This window comes from Kickxella alabastrina (genome assembly GCF_025024165.1).
Source record: "Kickxella alabastrina strain RSA 675 chromosome Unknown BX661scaffold_9, whole genome shotgun sequence".
Taxonomy (NCBI): Eukaryota; Fungi; Kickxellomycota; class Kickxellomycetes; order Kickxellales; family Kickxellaceae; genus Kickxella; species Kickxella alabastrina.
Genome location: NW_026251480.1, coordinates 98,768 through 114,591, shown reverse-complemented (window position 1 = coordinate 114,591; position 15,824 = coordinate 98,768). Strand labels below are relative to the sequence as shown.

General features: G+C 42.9%; 2 protein-coding genes across 2 annotated transcripts; one reads left to right on the top strand and one right to left on the bottom strand.

The window, feature by feature from the left end:
• The first annotated feature begins 515 nt into the window (after positions 1-515).
• Positions 516-1,182, top strand: BX661DRAFT_220976 (uncharacterized protein). The gene has a single exon (XM_051538829.1). It carries the CDS (start codon positions 538-540, stop codon positions 763-765), a length of 228 nt encoding a protein of 75 aa, XP_051392083.1. The 5' UTR covers positions 516-537; the 3' UTR covers positions 766-1,182.
• A 13,842-nt stretch (positions 1,183-15,024) lies between these two features.
• Positions 15,025-15,298, bottom strand: BX661DRAFT_181324 (uncharacterized protein). Its single transcript, XM_051535673.1, has one exon. It carries the CDS (start codon positions 15,200-15,202, stop codon positions 15,032-15,034), a length of 171 nt encoding a protein of 56 aa, XP_051392082.1. The 5' UTR covers positions 15,203-15,298; the 3' UTR covers positions 15,025-15,031.
• Positions 15,299-15,824: the final 526 nt, after the last annotated feature.

The following is a 15,824-nucleotide window of genomic DNA, read 5'->3' as shown; positions in this document are numbered from 1 at the left end:
TATATTATCATGAAAGAGCCTGTATTTAGACTTGCTAGTGTGTTTCATGTGAAGTACTACTGTTGGCTGAGCCCGCTTCAAAACCTCTCATGATCTGCTAATCCACATACAATGTGATCGGGGATTAGCTCTGTATCATACTCACCAGATAAGGGAGTGTGATGCCGAAACAGGTGATCTCATAAGCTCATTTGAGCTGAGAGGCTACGAGCTACTGGATTAATGCCAAATAGGTATTTATACAGTAGCATTTGAGGAGCTTTTAAATTGTCTATGAAATGGCAATTAAAAAGGACTCAATTGGAGGCTTCCCTAAGTGAGTTTTGGAATTAGTTTAATGTGAGATTTATTGATACGTTAAACTAGCCTTTTAATATCTGGCCCAGGTTGTAATTGGCGCAATCCAACTAAATGATGTGTGCAGTGACTGCTGTAAAATAAGTTATAAAACAATCATTATATGAATTTCGCTCTCAAATTAAACAAAAAATGTAAAAAATAAAGAAACCCTAAAAGAGCTGGCAGCAATCAGATATAATGACACGTTTACTGGGCAACCCCATCATTGTGCTATATTCCTCAATTTTACTGATAGCATCCATACCCTCAATAATGTTGCCAAAGACGACATGCCTGTTATCAAGCCAGGGAATTTTCTCAAAGAATATAAAAAAACTGAGAGTCATTGGTATCTGGGCCAGCATTTGCCATAGACACAGTGCCTGGCTCATTGTGCTTGAGAATAAAGGTTTTATCTACAAATGATGTGCTGAAAATTGATTTGCCATCAGTACTATCCCCATTTGTAAAGTCACCACCCTGTGCCATAAAGGTGGGAATTATGCAATGGAATGGGCTACCTGTGTAGCCAAAACCCTCACTGCCAGTACACAGCTTGAGAAAGTTTTTGGTGGTCTTGGGAACAACGTCAGTGCGCAGCAGAATGTTTGTGACATCAATTATTGCGATGTCACGTGACAATTGCAATTGGGAATTTGCGATTGTTTGAAATTGTGATTGTTTACGATCGCGATTTCTATTTTCACGGGCGATAGTTTCGAATAGATAAGCGGAGCTCTTTAAGCTCCCTTATAGTGGATTTTTAATAAAAATTAGTTAGTACGAATAAGTTTTATTACAATGTTGATATTTCCAGTTGACTGCCGGTCAGTAGTAATTCTAAGTGATACAACAGGGTTTGAAGTAGACATATTTGTGAAAATGAGTTTTTTGTAAGTTTAAATTGAAAACTAGTGAATATAAGATGATGGGATTGTTGCACAGACTGAAGATATAGAAGTGGATGTTGAGGTTGAGAATCGAAAAAACAGGTTTTCATCTACATGCCGATTGATAGGACACTAATTGTATTATGCAGGCGTAAATTAGGGAGGCATTACATTGATGCCCAAACATGCCCCCATTTTGCAATGCACACGCGTGAGTGCACACATACGAAAAGCACAACATTGACTTGCCAAGATACCGGTCTGCTCTCAGAAGATCCAGTTCTCACCAGCAAAGCGCACAATTGACAATGTGCAAAACAAAGATGACAAGACACATATATGAGATGGGACTGGCACTAGTAGTACTTTAGAAACATTAGTAATAAAACTTTATAAATTTATTACCACTTCTTTTAACAATAATACAGTAGTGCTCCTTACATCCCCCCTCTTATATAACATTGCAAATACACAAATCACTTACTACAATCAGATTAGAATTTCATAAAAAAAACTATTATATATAGTTGACAAGGCTCAAGCAAAATTTATAAAATAATATCTTACTATATCCTGTTATAATAAGAGGGGATGTGAGGAGCACTAGTTTTCTAGTGTTATAAAATAGGGGTGGTTTTATAAAAGGTTTTATTACTAATGTTTCTAAAATACTACTAGGCCCGGCCTCATCTTATATATGTGCCTTGTTATGTTAAAAACATATATATTGAACAAATAAACTAAAAGAAAGCTAAGGGATGAACAGCCTCCATTGTTCATATTCATTAGTATTTATGTGTGCGTGTGAATTCCTGCATATCCAAGTAGGGGATTAACTAGCGATTGCTTCATTAATCAATCGCCGGAGACAAGTCGCAATTCCTTCTATCACACTCGTCGACTTTGTTGTGCACATTGTCAATTGTGCGCTTCGTTGGTGAGAACTGGATCTTCTGAGAGCAGACTGGTATCTTGGCAAGTCAATGTTGTGCTTTTCGTATGTGTGCACTCACGCGTGTGCATTGCAAAATGGGGAGCATGTTTGGGTATCATTATTGTGACATCAGAAATGGGGCTGAGTCCAATGACAGCATAGACCCATGAAATATGTTGTGATATTTCATGCACACAGCGATTTCTGAATAGTGAGCTCTTTAGCTCTTTCCGTAGTCTCATTTTCATTAATATATATTATAGCTAGTCCAAATCCCATTACAATAATTGTAACCCGAATAGTGTAGGTTATAATATATATTAATGAAAATGAGACTACGGAAAGAGCTAAAGAGCTCACTATTCAGAATTCACCGTACGCGTAAAATATCATAAACATATTTTACGCGTCTGTGTTGTCACGTGACTCGGCCCCCATGTCTGATGTCACAATTATGCTGCTTCCCTAATTTACACCTGCATAATACAATTAGCACCCTATTAATCTGCATGCAGATGGAAACTTGTTTCACGATTTTCAACCTCGACATGCACTTTTATATCTTCAGGCTGTGCAACAGCAAATACAATAAAATATTATTCATGTGTTTTGGTATACTATGACAGCAGTGGCTAATTAGTATATCTTTCTGTGAAAACGAGAAAAGCAGAGCAAAGAGAAGGTTTGCAAGTTATATTTAAAGAAAAAGATAAAGTTCTAAGCTAAAGAAAGAAAGTGAAGAGACTGAGGAAAGCTGTCTCTTATATAGGAGACAGTGAGTGAAGATAAAAAAGGTAAATAAAAGAGAAGGATACTTTAGAAACTTCTGGTCTTGCAATCATCTTACAGTATGCAAGACGGAATTCCTTCAAGACGGAGTTCCACCAAGAACGGAATTCCAACAGTGCATGCTAACTGGGTGCTCAACTGTCTGCCCAAATATGCTCTTAACATGAGCACACCTTTTGAGAAGCTTGACAGTGCCAGCAACATTGCCAACATCCATCCAATTGGCTGTCTGGTCTGGAGTGAGTACCCTCCTGAGCTGCGTTCTAAGTTTGATGAGCATGCCCAGAAGTGTGTGTACCTGGGAACCAAGGATGGCAAGGTGCTGCTGTATTGCATAGACACTGGCCGTGTTCTACACACCTCAAGAACCAAGTTTGTGGATGCAGAATTTCCATTCTACAATGAAAGTGCACCCTCTGTACCATTCTACTTCCATGAGTCAGACATGACTGACATGCCCACACAGCATGTGTGATACAAGAAATTGCGGTTTGTCTCTGGCGATTGATTAATGAATCAATCGCCAGTTAATTCCCTACTTGGACATGCGGGAATTCATATGCACATATAAATACTAATGACTATGAACAGTGGAGGCTGTTTATCCTTTAGCTTTCTTTTAGTTCATTCAGTTCAAATATATATTTTTAACATAACAGCATGGCCCCATACACATAGCAGATCTGTTTGATGAAGATGATGACCTGCATCTGGCACAGCTGCAAGAGGAGGACAAGTGGAGGCATGTTCAGGAGAGGCGCCAGAGAAACAGCAGAATAATCCAGTCTATCCTATGTGGCAACAACAACAGCAACAGTGAATCTGAGTTTACTGATGCCTCATTTGTCACTGCCCATGAGGAGCACAGTCCTAGCTCAACACCCCAGCACACTCCAGTTTGCCATTTTTCAGCCACAGCCACAAGTACCAGCAACAGGAACAGCAACATCAGAAACAGTACATCAACTACTGAGCCACTAGGCAGAGAGCTTTTTTCTGGGCATCCATTATCTCTGTCAAGCCGCAGTGCTCAAGATACTACCAGCACCAGTGCCAACGTCCACAAACACCAGCCAACCAACCCATCTCCTTTGAGGCTATCGTCAACTGCTGCCAGAGCTACTGATCCAGTAACACCCATGCTCAACCGTCGATCAGCAGTCTCAGCAGCCCCAGCACAAATCACTGACATTGTTGCTCATGAGCAAGGCACTCTCACCACTAGAAACAGCCAGCCTACAACAGACTGGTGGCAAGTGAATAACAAAGTGCAGGCTGACAGCACCAGCATGCTCAACCATGATGTCAACTATGACTATAACAGCAACAGCTATGATGACGATCAAGATGCTCTGGTACAGAGCAATGGTGCCCTGTTCTGTGGTGTGGCTGTATCAGGCCCCACATCCTACATCCAGGCCATGCACTCAGAGGAAGCACCCTTGTGGAAGACTGCAATCAAAAGCGAGTTGGCATCTATTGCTGAGAATGAGGTGTTTGGGCTTGTCCCATGCTCATCCTCAATCCACCCTCTGAGCACATGCTGGGTATCTGTTGTTAAGCAAGGCTCAGATGACAAGCCACCATTGTACAAGGGCCGCCTGGTAGTCAGAGGCTTTGAGCAGCACCCTGGGATTGATTATTATGATGTGTTTGCACCTGTGGCGACCTACAAGTCTATTTGTATAGTCATAGCACTTGCAGCCTATCATGGCTGGCTGCTGCACTCCATGGACGTCAAGACTGCCTTCCTGCATGGTGACCTGGAAGAAGACATATATGTCGAGATTCCTGATGGCATAACTGGTGGCCAGACCAAGAGTGTTCCCAAGCTATGCTGCTCCCTATATGGTTTGAAGCAGGCACCATGCACTTGGAATCATTGCCTAAATACTTTCCTTTGTGGCAGCCTTGGATTCCAGTGCAGCAATGCCGACCCAGGTGCCTACTGGCTGCCACAAAGAAAAGTATCCTTCTCTTTTATTTACCTTTCTTATCTTCACTCGCTGTCTCCTATATAAGAGACAGCTTTCCTCAGTCTCTTCACTTTTTTCTTTAGCTTAGAACTTTATCTTTTTCTTCCTTTTAAATATAACTTGCAAACCTTCTTTTTGCTCAGCTTTGCTTGTTTTTCACATGCACAATGGCAAAAGCCCATAGATAAAGAGGGACGCCAGACTGCAGCAGCATGGCATTGGCCATCTCTACCAGGGTGTGATTGGTTCGTTCAGCTACTCTATTCTGCTGGGGTGTGTGGGGGAAGCTGGTAACCTGGCAGATGCCATTGGCCTCAAAGAATGCCTTCATATCTCCATTGATGTATTTACCATCATTGTCAGAATGCAATGTTTTGACCTTGGCATCCAGCTGGTGCTCCATCTTGGCTACATACAGCTTGAATCTGTCAATGACTTCTGATTTGCACTCCATGAAATACACAAGCACACTGTGGGAGTAGTCATCTATGAAGGTGACAAAGTACTTGCTGTGCTCAGCAGATGGATGAGTCACAACACCAACATCAGAGTAAACCACTTCAAGAGGTGCCTTGGCTTGTGGCAGGTGGCCATTGTGTGGCTTCTCAGCTGGCTTGGCAACAGAGCACACTTCACAGTGCTTGTCTACAGATCCCACCAGTTCCAGGCCAAGAGTATTGGCTGCATGCTTGATGTAGGGTGCAGATGCATGCCCAAACCGCACATGAGCATCCAGGGCAGAGATAGACTTTCTTGACAGCTTGCTTGTTGGCAGCACAGTGCCAGCAGATGGGATGCTTGCAGCTGAGACCAGCTTTGGGGCTCTGGCCAGTCGATGCTTGTCATAACAGGTGTCAGGGACTATGTAGTAAAGACCATCTTCAAAGTCTGCTGCCATGATTGCTTCACCATCCTAGTACACAAATGCACGATTTTCGGAAAAGAGCACATCCAGCCCATGCTGTAAAATGTTGCTGATTGACAGCATGTTCATCACTGACTTGGGCACATGGCAAACATTGCATATTACAAAGTTGCTGTCATTGTCACCAACACTGACTTGGCCAACACCACAGATCTTGGTAACTGCACCAGACATGCCCATGATATCTCCTGAGCAGAGTGCGTAGCTGACAAAATCCTCTCTGTGTGGTGTTGTGTTGGCCATAGCACCAGAGTCTAGCATCCAGGCAGATGGGTTGCTGAGCAAAGGCTGAGCAGATATGCTTGAGCCAGCAACCAGGTGAGAAAGTCCGCCTATGAAAACAGACCTGGAAGAGCCCTTGCTGCCTGATGCTGAGTCAGTAGTATCATGTCCAACTGAGGGGCAGTGCTTGGCAATGTGACCAGGCTTGTCACAGAGCTGACAGAGCAGTGAGGAAGAAGCTGAGATGGTGTAGCCACTGGCCTTAGTGTGAGTAGATGCAGCAGCTTGGTGCAGTGTAAAAGCATCCTTAATAGCTGCAAGAATATCAGCAGTCTTGAGCTTGGTAGGTGAGACATTGGAGAATTTGTCCCTGACAGAACTGTACTCCTCAGAAAGGCCAGCAAGGCGCACAAGTGGACTAATGGTCTTGGGATCAAGATTGAGGTGGGGAAACATGTTTCACTTGCTTTCTGACTCAACCCAGTACTCCACAGGGTTGTCACCAGATGCCATGGCAGTGTTCAGAAGCTCACGCAGCTCACTGATAAGAATATCTGTAGTCCTGATGTCAAATGTGGTGTTAAGTGTGGCCCACATCTCAAAGGCTGTGCTTTCAGTAAAGCAGGCAGGCAGAGTCAGAAATTGCATCCATGATAATGCTTGCAGCCCTCCCATTCTTGATGGCATTAGCAGGAGTGAAGACCTTGAATCCGTTTGCATCATTGGTAACCAAGTTGCCAGCCACAGCTTCATGACAGTCCTTGGCATACAAAAGGTTGCACACCTTAGAGGCCCACAGACAATAGGGCATGTTGTGCCCATTAAATTGGAGCTTATCCAACGACATGGGAACAAGAACAACAAAAAAATGGTCAGGGTTGAAGTATAAAAATAAAAGGATTGATAATAAAATATCTAAAGAGAAAAATAGATAAGAAATAGAAAAAGAGATAGAGAGAGAAAGAGATAGAGAAAGATAAGACTCTTTATCTTTTTTCCATTTAAATATAACTTACAAAGCTTCTCTTTGCTCAGCTTTGCTCGTTTTTCTCAGATTAATTTCTAAGCTAAAGAAAGAAAGTGAAGAGATTGAGGAAAGCTGTCTCTTATATAGGAGACAGTGAGTGAAGATAAGAAAGATAAATAAAATAGAAGGATACTTTAGAAACTTCTGGTCTTGCAATCATTTTAGAGTATGCAAGACGTAATTCCAACAGGGCATGAGTGGACATGAGTCCTCTGCCCTTATCATCTCTGAAATTTCCGTTTACCCCTAAATAAAACTGCTATTAACAGACAAACCTCACCTGAGCCCCCAACTACTTTTAAATGCAACTATAGACACAAAAGCTATCCATGTGGTCATCGACAATGGATAACAAATAATCATCATCAACAAACAGAACCATGACCAACTTAAACTGAAATCTAAACGACTACAACACAGCCAGCCAATATAACTGGCCAATGGCGCACATTACAAGAACTGCACCAAGTTGTGCACAGTAATGCTGTGCCTCCTAAGCAACCTAATAATTATAGTACATTGCCTTGTTCCTCCAGTTTCCAAGGATATAATATTAGGAAATAATTTGCTAAAAAAACACAAGGCCATAATCCACAGCTACCTTGACAAGGTGACATTTGACTATGGCGGGAAAAGCTAGTCCATCTGGGATAATGCAAAGCCTCAGACTGATGAGGACCAGCTGAAGCCTATGCCAATCAGTGCACTGAAAGCTGCATGCACAAACGACCAAATTGAGAAATGAGGATGACTACAAATTACATTTCCTGACAATGATACCAATCTAGTAATTTGTGAGGCAGCAACCACAGCGACACAAGACAGTGTGTTGCAGGAGCTACATACTAGATATACCCAAGTCCTTGATCAGCCGCCCTCCAAACGACCACCACCAGGCGGCCCTAAAATGAAAATACACATACATAATGGCACAGCACCTGTGGCCAGGGCACCATACCACCTGTCACATGCAGAAATGGATGAACTAGACCGACAAGTGACCGACTTACTTGCAAAGGGGTATATCTGCCCATTATCTTTTCTATGGGATGCATCAGTCCTCTTTGTCAAGAAAATGGATAGATTAATGTGCCTATGTGTTGACTACTATTGTTTGAATGCAGTAACAATAAAAGACACAATCACAATGCCACATATAGACTTGCTTGACAACACCTGTGGCACAAAAGCTTTTTCGAAAATCGATTTGGTACAGGCTTACTGTCATGCTCTATAAAAATGTGGGTCTAAATCGATATATTCAAGTCTTAAAAATTACTTACTTCACTGAAAAAGGGGGCAATGCTGTGTGGGCAGCACTGTAAACATCATGGTGTTCCTTGATGTCAGCCAGCAATAACAGAAATGTGTATAGTGGCCATGATGGCGATCTTGATTCTTGAAAAGGGAAGATAGTGGCTTGAAATGTGTGTTGGGCACCACATCACTCCCTATAAGACTGGTCGGTAATCTTGTCCCAGTACTCCTGAATCAGATCCAGTGAGTTAAAGTTACTTTTCGTCTCCCAGGTGCTGTCGCTATCAAGCCAGTCAACTAAGTAGTGGATATCACCACATGTGTTCTTGTGCCTGGTGATGGCTAACACCTCGGCATGAGTTTCATCAAAGTTGGGTGCTGATGCAAGAGGAATAAGCTGTGATGTTGTATAATTGTGCGGCAGTGGTTCACATGTCATGTCCTCCAATTTGTAGATGCCAGGTGCTACTACAGCGACAATGCAGTAAGGACCAGTATGCTTGGCCTCAAGTTTGTGCATGCACTCACCACAGATAAGGACTGCTGCTCCAACCTCAAACTCCATTATCTTGTGCCTGTTCTTGAATCGTGCAGTTTGCCTGTCATTGGTGACAGCTGTGTGCTGTGCCATTGTTGCAAAGAGAGTACCTTAAATGCCAAGTGCAAGTTCATGTAACTGCTTGATCTGTTCAGTGGTGATCTCCACATTTAGCAACTCTTCATCAGTGTGGTCGGCAAGCATGTTTGGCTCACGCCCAAACATGGTAAAGAAAGGCGTAAAACCATGACGTGCAGAAATCTTGGTGTTCTTTGCATATTGTGCAAAAGGAACACAGCAGTCCCATGTCACTTTGCATCTTGCCACTAGCTTGCTGATAACCTGGCTGGCCGTCTGCACTGTACGCTCAGCAGCACCATTGGCTCATGGATGGTATGCCATAATCAGACGATGGTCGATGCCAGATGCTTGTGTAAGGTGCTTGGCAATTCGGTTAACAAACTTGCCACCATTGTCTGACTGAATGATCTTGGGGAAGCCAAAATTGCCGAAAATGCGCGTCCAGAATGCTGCAATGGTCTTAGCTTGCTTGTCTGGGATAGCCTCTAAATACACAAATCGTGTGTGAATGTCAATCAACACATGTAGGTAATTGTTGCCATTGCTGGATGTCGGGAATGGTCCTGCCAGGTCGACAGCAACATGTTGGAATGGTGTATCCGACGAAATGGTCTGCAGTTGATGGTGCACAACTGGTGTGTTGTGCTGCTGACAGACAACACAAGTGGCAATGTAGTTGGCAATATCCCTGCACATACCTGGCCAAGTGTGACCAGCAGCATGTAATGCACCTGCAACAGCTTTAATGCCAAAGTGCCCCTGCAGGTGTTGCATTTTGACCAGGTTTATGTGCTGGGTGGGGTCATCGATTAATACTTGCAAGACATGCGCGGCTGCAACCGGCATGTCTTCACCCCCCACAAGTGCATTTTACACATGAGAGAGATGGTCAGGGAGGATGTTGTCAACTCCTGGGCGATGCACAACTGCAAAATCGTAGGATGAAAGCTCATCAAACCAGCCAATCAACATGGCATTCAGATGATCCTGGGAGTGCATGTAGGTCAGCACCTTGTAATCTGTAAAAAGTGTGAAGTGCCGACCATAAAGGTATTTATGGAAGCTGCATAGTGCATAGACAATTCCCAGCAGCTCATACTTGGTAGCCGAATAATTACGCTCAGCATGGTTGAGCGAACGTGAGACACATGAGAGATAATGGTGAACACCATTTGCATACACCTGGTAGAGCACTGCACCAATGCCAGTGTTGGACGCATCTGTTGCCACTTGAAAAGACAGATTATCATTAGGGAATGACAGTGAAAGTGCATGTGCAATGGCCTGTTGCAGATCACCCAGTGCTTCTGTGTGCCTATCCGTCTAGGCTGCAGTGAGGTTGTCTGCATTGCAAAGTGCATTGAGTGGTGCTGTGACCATGGACATAATTGGTATATGCTCGCGCAGATAGTTTGCAACACCCAGGATATGCTGAAGCTCCTTAATCGTGTGTGGGATGGTCTATGATTCCACCTGCACTAGGCGCTCTAGATCCATTTGTTTGCCGCTTGGTGTGATCATGAAACCCAACAGCCGAATATGTGCTGATATAAAATGACACTTGCCAGGATTCACAACAAGGCAGTTTGCCATGAGAATTTGCAGCACATGCACAACATGTTTTCTGTGCTCCTCAACTGACTGTGAGTAGATGACAATGTCGTCGATGTAGCAGAGCATGAATGGAATGTGCCCAAAGAGTTGCTGCATCACATGTTGGAAAACTGATGGCAGTGTCTTCAGACCAAATGGTGCCCGGTAGAACACATACTGTGTGTTATTCCATGTAAACGCCGTTTTGTACTGGTCCTCTGGCACTATGGGAAACCAGTGGAATGCTGACTTGAGGTCGATTGTCGAAAAAATGGTTGCACCTGCAAGCACAGCAAAGATGTCACTGATCAGTGGGATGGGATAAAGATCTGGCTCCAATATAGCATTCAGCTGCCTAAAATCATGGCAAATTTGATGGAGTGTTTTATTACTGCTGGCATCCTTCTTCGGAATTGGGAACATCAGTGTGTTGAACACCGACAGCATTGGCACAGTCTCAATAGTGCCTGTCTTGAGCCACTCAGTGATCTGTGCGTCAACAACAGGGCATGCTGCATTGGCCAAAGGGTATTGTCGTTTGAATACAGTCTTCCCCGGCTGTGTGGGCAGGTGCACAAGTGCCTCTGGAACTGGACAGGCTGCGTCTGCTGGAGTAGCTTGATTTGCAGCAAGCAGCGGCTCAATTACAGTCATTAATTTTGCATGTGGACCATCAAAAGTGGTGTTGCACTCATCATGTATGAGTGATGGTATTGGCGTCTCCATAATCACTGTTAGTGCAAAGGCATCAATGAGCTTGAAAGGCACATTGGCCAACTGTATGTGAAAAACGAGCAAAGCTGAGCAAAGAAAAGGTTTGCAAGTTATATTTAAAAGGAAGAAAAAGATAAAGTTCTAAGCTAAAGAAAGAAAGTGAAAAGACTGAGGAAAGCTGTCTCTTATATAGGAGACAGCAAGTGAAGATAAGAAAGTTATAAATAAACCAGAAGGATACTTTAGAAACCTCTGGTCTTGCAACCATCTTACAGTATGCAAGACGGAATTCCGTCATGACGGAGTTCCACTAAGAACGGAATTCCAACACTGTATACCAATCCATGCAAACAGCAGGCGTCCAATAGTGATCTGGTATTTTGTGCTTGAAGGAGCAACAAAGCATGAAACCATCTCATTCATTTGGCCACACTGCAGGCGCAGTGGCACTGTCATCCTGTCGACCAGGGATGGCTTCTCGCCAAAACTGGTGACCTGTAGCATGGCTGGTAGGGTTGCAATCCTATGGTGTGCTACAAACTCTTGGCAGAGGAGCACTGTGTCAGCCCCACTGTCAATCAATGCCATCGCAACCTGCCCGTCAATGTACAATGGTGCTAGAGGTGGATCGGCATCCACTGGTGGCTGATTAGCCCCAGTTACATGCGTCAACCTGACATTGGCTGACTGCACTTTCGTCGGGGATCTGGATGCAAAATGTCCGACCTGGTGACACTTGAAGCAGGTCATGTTTGTTGAGCCATTAGTCATGGCTCCACCTGTCGTGGGCTTGGTTGTCGACACTGTCACTACTTGCTGCTTCTGAGCATTGCAATCAGTGGAATTGTGTGTATGTGAGCAATGGAATTCACACCATTTGTTGGTTGCCTCCTTGCTCTTGCTGGCATTATTGCTATTACTGGCCTGGCCTACTGCACCACTAGCTCAGTTAGCAGTCTTGATGTAGGGCATGTGTGCCACTCGTGCAGACTCAAGGAAAGACAGGAGGTCTCTTGGTGTGTACTCCACCTCTGGCAGGTGAAGTTCGACATAGTCCTGAACCTCAGCGGGCAGTTTCCCCAGCATCGTCCAAAACATAAATTCAACCTCAGAACCCTTTGCCATGAAGTGGCAGTGTAGTACCAGCTGGCGCTTCATGCACTGAAGGAGCATTTCACCCTCATCAATTGTCAGTTTGCTGAGCTGGCATGCCTGCCTGGCATGATACTGAATACCCAGGTAGTGTGCTTCTATCTTACCATGGGCTATGTCCCAGTCATCAATCTTGCTACAGTGGTCGGTGAAGAATTCAAGCAGTTCACCACTGACATTAACCATAAAGTGCCCACCCCATTCCCCAGGGCCCATCTTAATGGCATTGAGTGCATTTTCGAAATGCACAAGGAAATCGGAAAACTTCATCATCGACTTGTCATTCACACCAAATGTGGGGAACACAATCTTAGGTTGGCTTCGAGGGAGTGCTGACTCAGTGAAGGGGCTGCTACAGCTTGGTTCACTAGGGAGGAACAATGGGTGTACTTTCTTGTAATTAAGGTAAATTTCCACTTGCTCCTCAACCTTCTCATGCAACCTAATCGTCATCGTAAAACAGTCCATTAGGTCTGCAATCTCGTTTGGGTTGGTTTGCATCAGGCTCTCGACCAGCCTGGTTCGCTGAACATGTCTCCACCATACCTGAAGGAAGTTGTTCATTACATAGTAAATATCTTCGTCGTTGTACATGTCATAATTCCCTTGAAGTATCAGATCCTCAAAGACGGTAAATGCAGTAAAGTTGTCTTCCAGGCCCAGGTTGTAGGGGAGTCCTGGAGAGCGGCGTCTAAGTGCCATAGTTTCTGTTGTTGTTTTCTTTATAGATGATGAGTGGCACGTCTGCTGAAATATAAACTTGCAAGTTCTAAAATAAAATAAAATTGGTTTTTACACCTCACAAAAAAATATGTTGTGCTCTATAAAAATGTGGGTCTAAATCGATATATTCAAGTATCAAAAGTTACTTTAGGAACTGAAAAGGGGGAAGTGCTGTGTGGGCAGTGCTGTAAACATCATGGTGTTCCTTGATGTCAGCCAGCAATAACAGAAATGTGTATAGTGGCCATGATGGTGATCTTGATTCTTGAAAAGGGAAGATAGTGGCTTGAAATGTGTGTTGGGCACCACACTTACCACCATGTGCAGATTTGCAATGCAGACATTGCCAAAACCATTTTCCACATAAAATGAGGGTCATTTGAATTCACAGTTCTACCTTTCAGACTGACAAATGTCTTTGCCATCTTCCAACATGTTATGTACCATGTGTTGCACGACCTACTTGGCAAAATGTGCATTGTTTACCTAGACAACATTTGAGTCATTTCAAAGAATAATGCTGACCATGCAAAAGATTTTGATGCTGTGCTTGCCTGCCTCAAAGAGCACAACCTATTCACAAAACCCGAAAATTGTTTATTCTTCTAAGACATGGTCGACTTCCTTGGGTTGTCATTTCAGGCAAGGGTTTCACAACTGATCCATGCAAAGTGGATTCTGTTAAAGAGTGGTGCACACCAGAGACGATCACAGACATCTGTGCATTCCTTGGATTAAGCAGCTACTACTGCTGACTGATTTACTATGCAATATGGACTTTTTGTGGAACGGCCAGGCTGACATTGTTGGAATTCTGTTTTTGGTGGAACTCTGTCTTGACGGAATTCCCTCTTGCATACTGTAAGATGATTGCAAGACCAGAAGGTTCTAAAGTATCCTTCTCTTTTATTTACTTTTCTTATCTTCACTTGCTGTCTCATATATAAGAGACAGCTTTCCTCAGTTTCTTTACTTTCTTTCTTTTAGCTTAGAACTTTATCTATTTCTTTCTTTAAATAGAACTTGCAAAGTTTCTCTTTGCTCGTTTTTTCACACCCCATTCCTCAATTTGGTCGTTTGCACATGCAGCTTTCAGTGCACTGATTGACATAGGCTTCAGCTGGTCCTCGTCAGTCTGAGGCTTTGCATTACTGTGACATTAATTATTGCAATGCCACGTGACAATTGCAATTGGGAAATTGCGATTGTTTGAAATTGTGATTGTTTACGATTGCGATTTCTATTTTCACGGGCAATAGTTTCGAATAGATAAGCGGAGCTCTTTAAGCTCCCTTATAGTGGATTTTTAATAAAATTAGTTAGTACGAATAAGTTTTATTACAGTTACTGTTTTTTAATATTTATATTTATATTTGTTTTTCAGCCAGTTTGTCAATCTATAACATTAAAAATGGGGCTGGATCATGTGATAGCGTAGGCTTATGAAATATGTTTGTGATATTTCATGCATGCAGTGAATTCCGAATAGTGAGCTCTTTAACTCTTTTCGTAGTCTTTTTAAGTAATATTTATTATAACCAGCTTTATTCGCATTACACAGTTAGTCCTTGATGAGGAAATGCAGGTTGTCAGATTTGAGGTGCTACCAAAGGTAATGGGAATAATGCTAGTTAGACTATACATATATCATAAAAGACTACAAGAAAAGCTGAGGAGCTCACTACCCAGAAATCGCTGCATGCATGAAATATCACAAACATATTTCATAAGCCTACGCTATCACATGATCCAGCCCCATTTCTGATCTTACACCAATGCTCATCAGTTGCCCTTTTATTTGTGAGCACTAAGACTCACAGTCATAAAAAAGAACAAAACATCAAGAACATGTATTAGTTCTTGCTCTTCTCTTAGTTTTTACGGAATATAAATTTAATATACTTATTGAATTCTCTCATTAACATACATAAGCTCAATGGTGCATCACAGCATGCACACTTGCTCATCAAATCCAAGCTCAACCTCCACTCTGAGATCCTTGAGAGCATTGAACATGCACACGTCATCACACAGCTTCCCATTGCCACACATTGTAGTCTGGCAATTGCTCTTGTAGGCGAGTGTATTCAAGGAACTATTAAAATATATTTTGTCTAAAAACTAAGAAAAGAAAGAAGGAATAACTAATAAATGTTGTTGTTTATCCTTTTTTATAACTGTCTTAGTACTCACAAATAAAAAGGCAACTGGTGGGCGTTGGACTACAAAGGAAATTTGTGCCCAACAGCTCTGATACTACTCTACTTGGTATTTGGCATTTGTGCACATAAGAGTAAGCTGCACAGAAGGATGTAGCAGAACATGATCACGACCAACTCTGGTGCCAATATGACCAATGCATCACAGCAGGAATACATGCTAATTTCCGACAGCATTACTCTATCAAACATGTACCTGACGATTTTGTCCATAGCAATGCTTTTGCTTGTAATCTTGGAAATCAATGAGCTGGTGAGCTGGGTTATCGCCCTGGGCTACACGCTCGTGATTGCTGGATCCATTGCTGGCACACAGCCATCTGCCCTGTCATCTGTCACATCAATTATTACAATGTCACATGACAATCGCGATTTCTATTTTCATTGTTGATAGCTTTGAATAGAAAAGCGGAGCTTTTTAAGATCCCTTATAGTGTATTTTTGA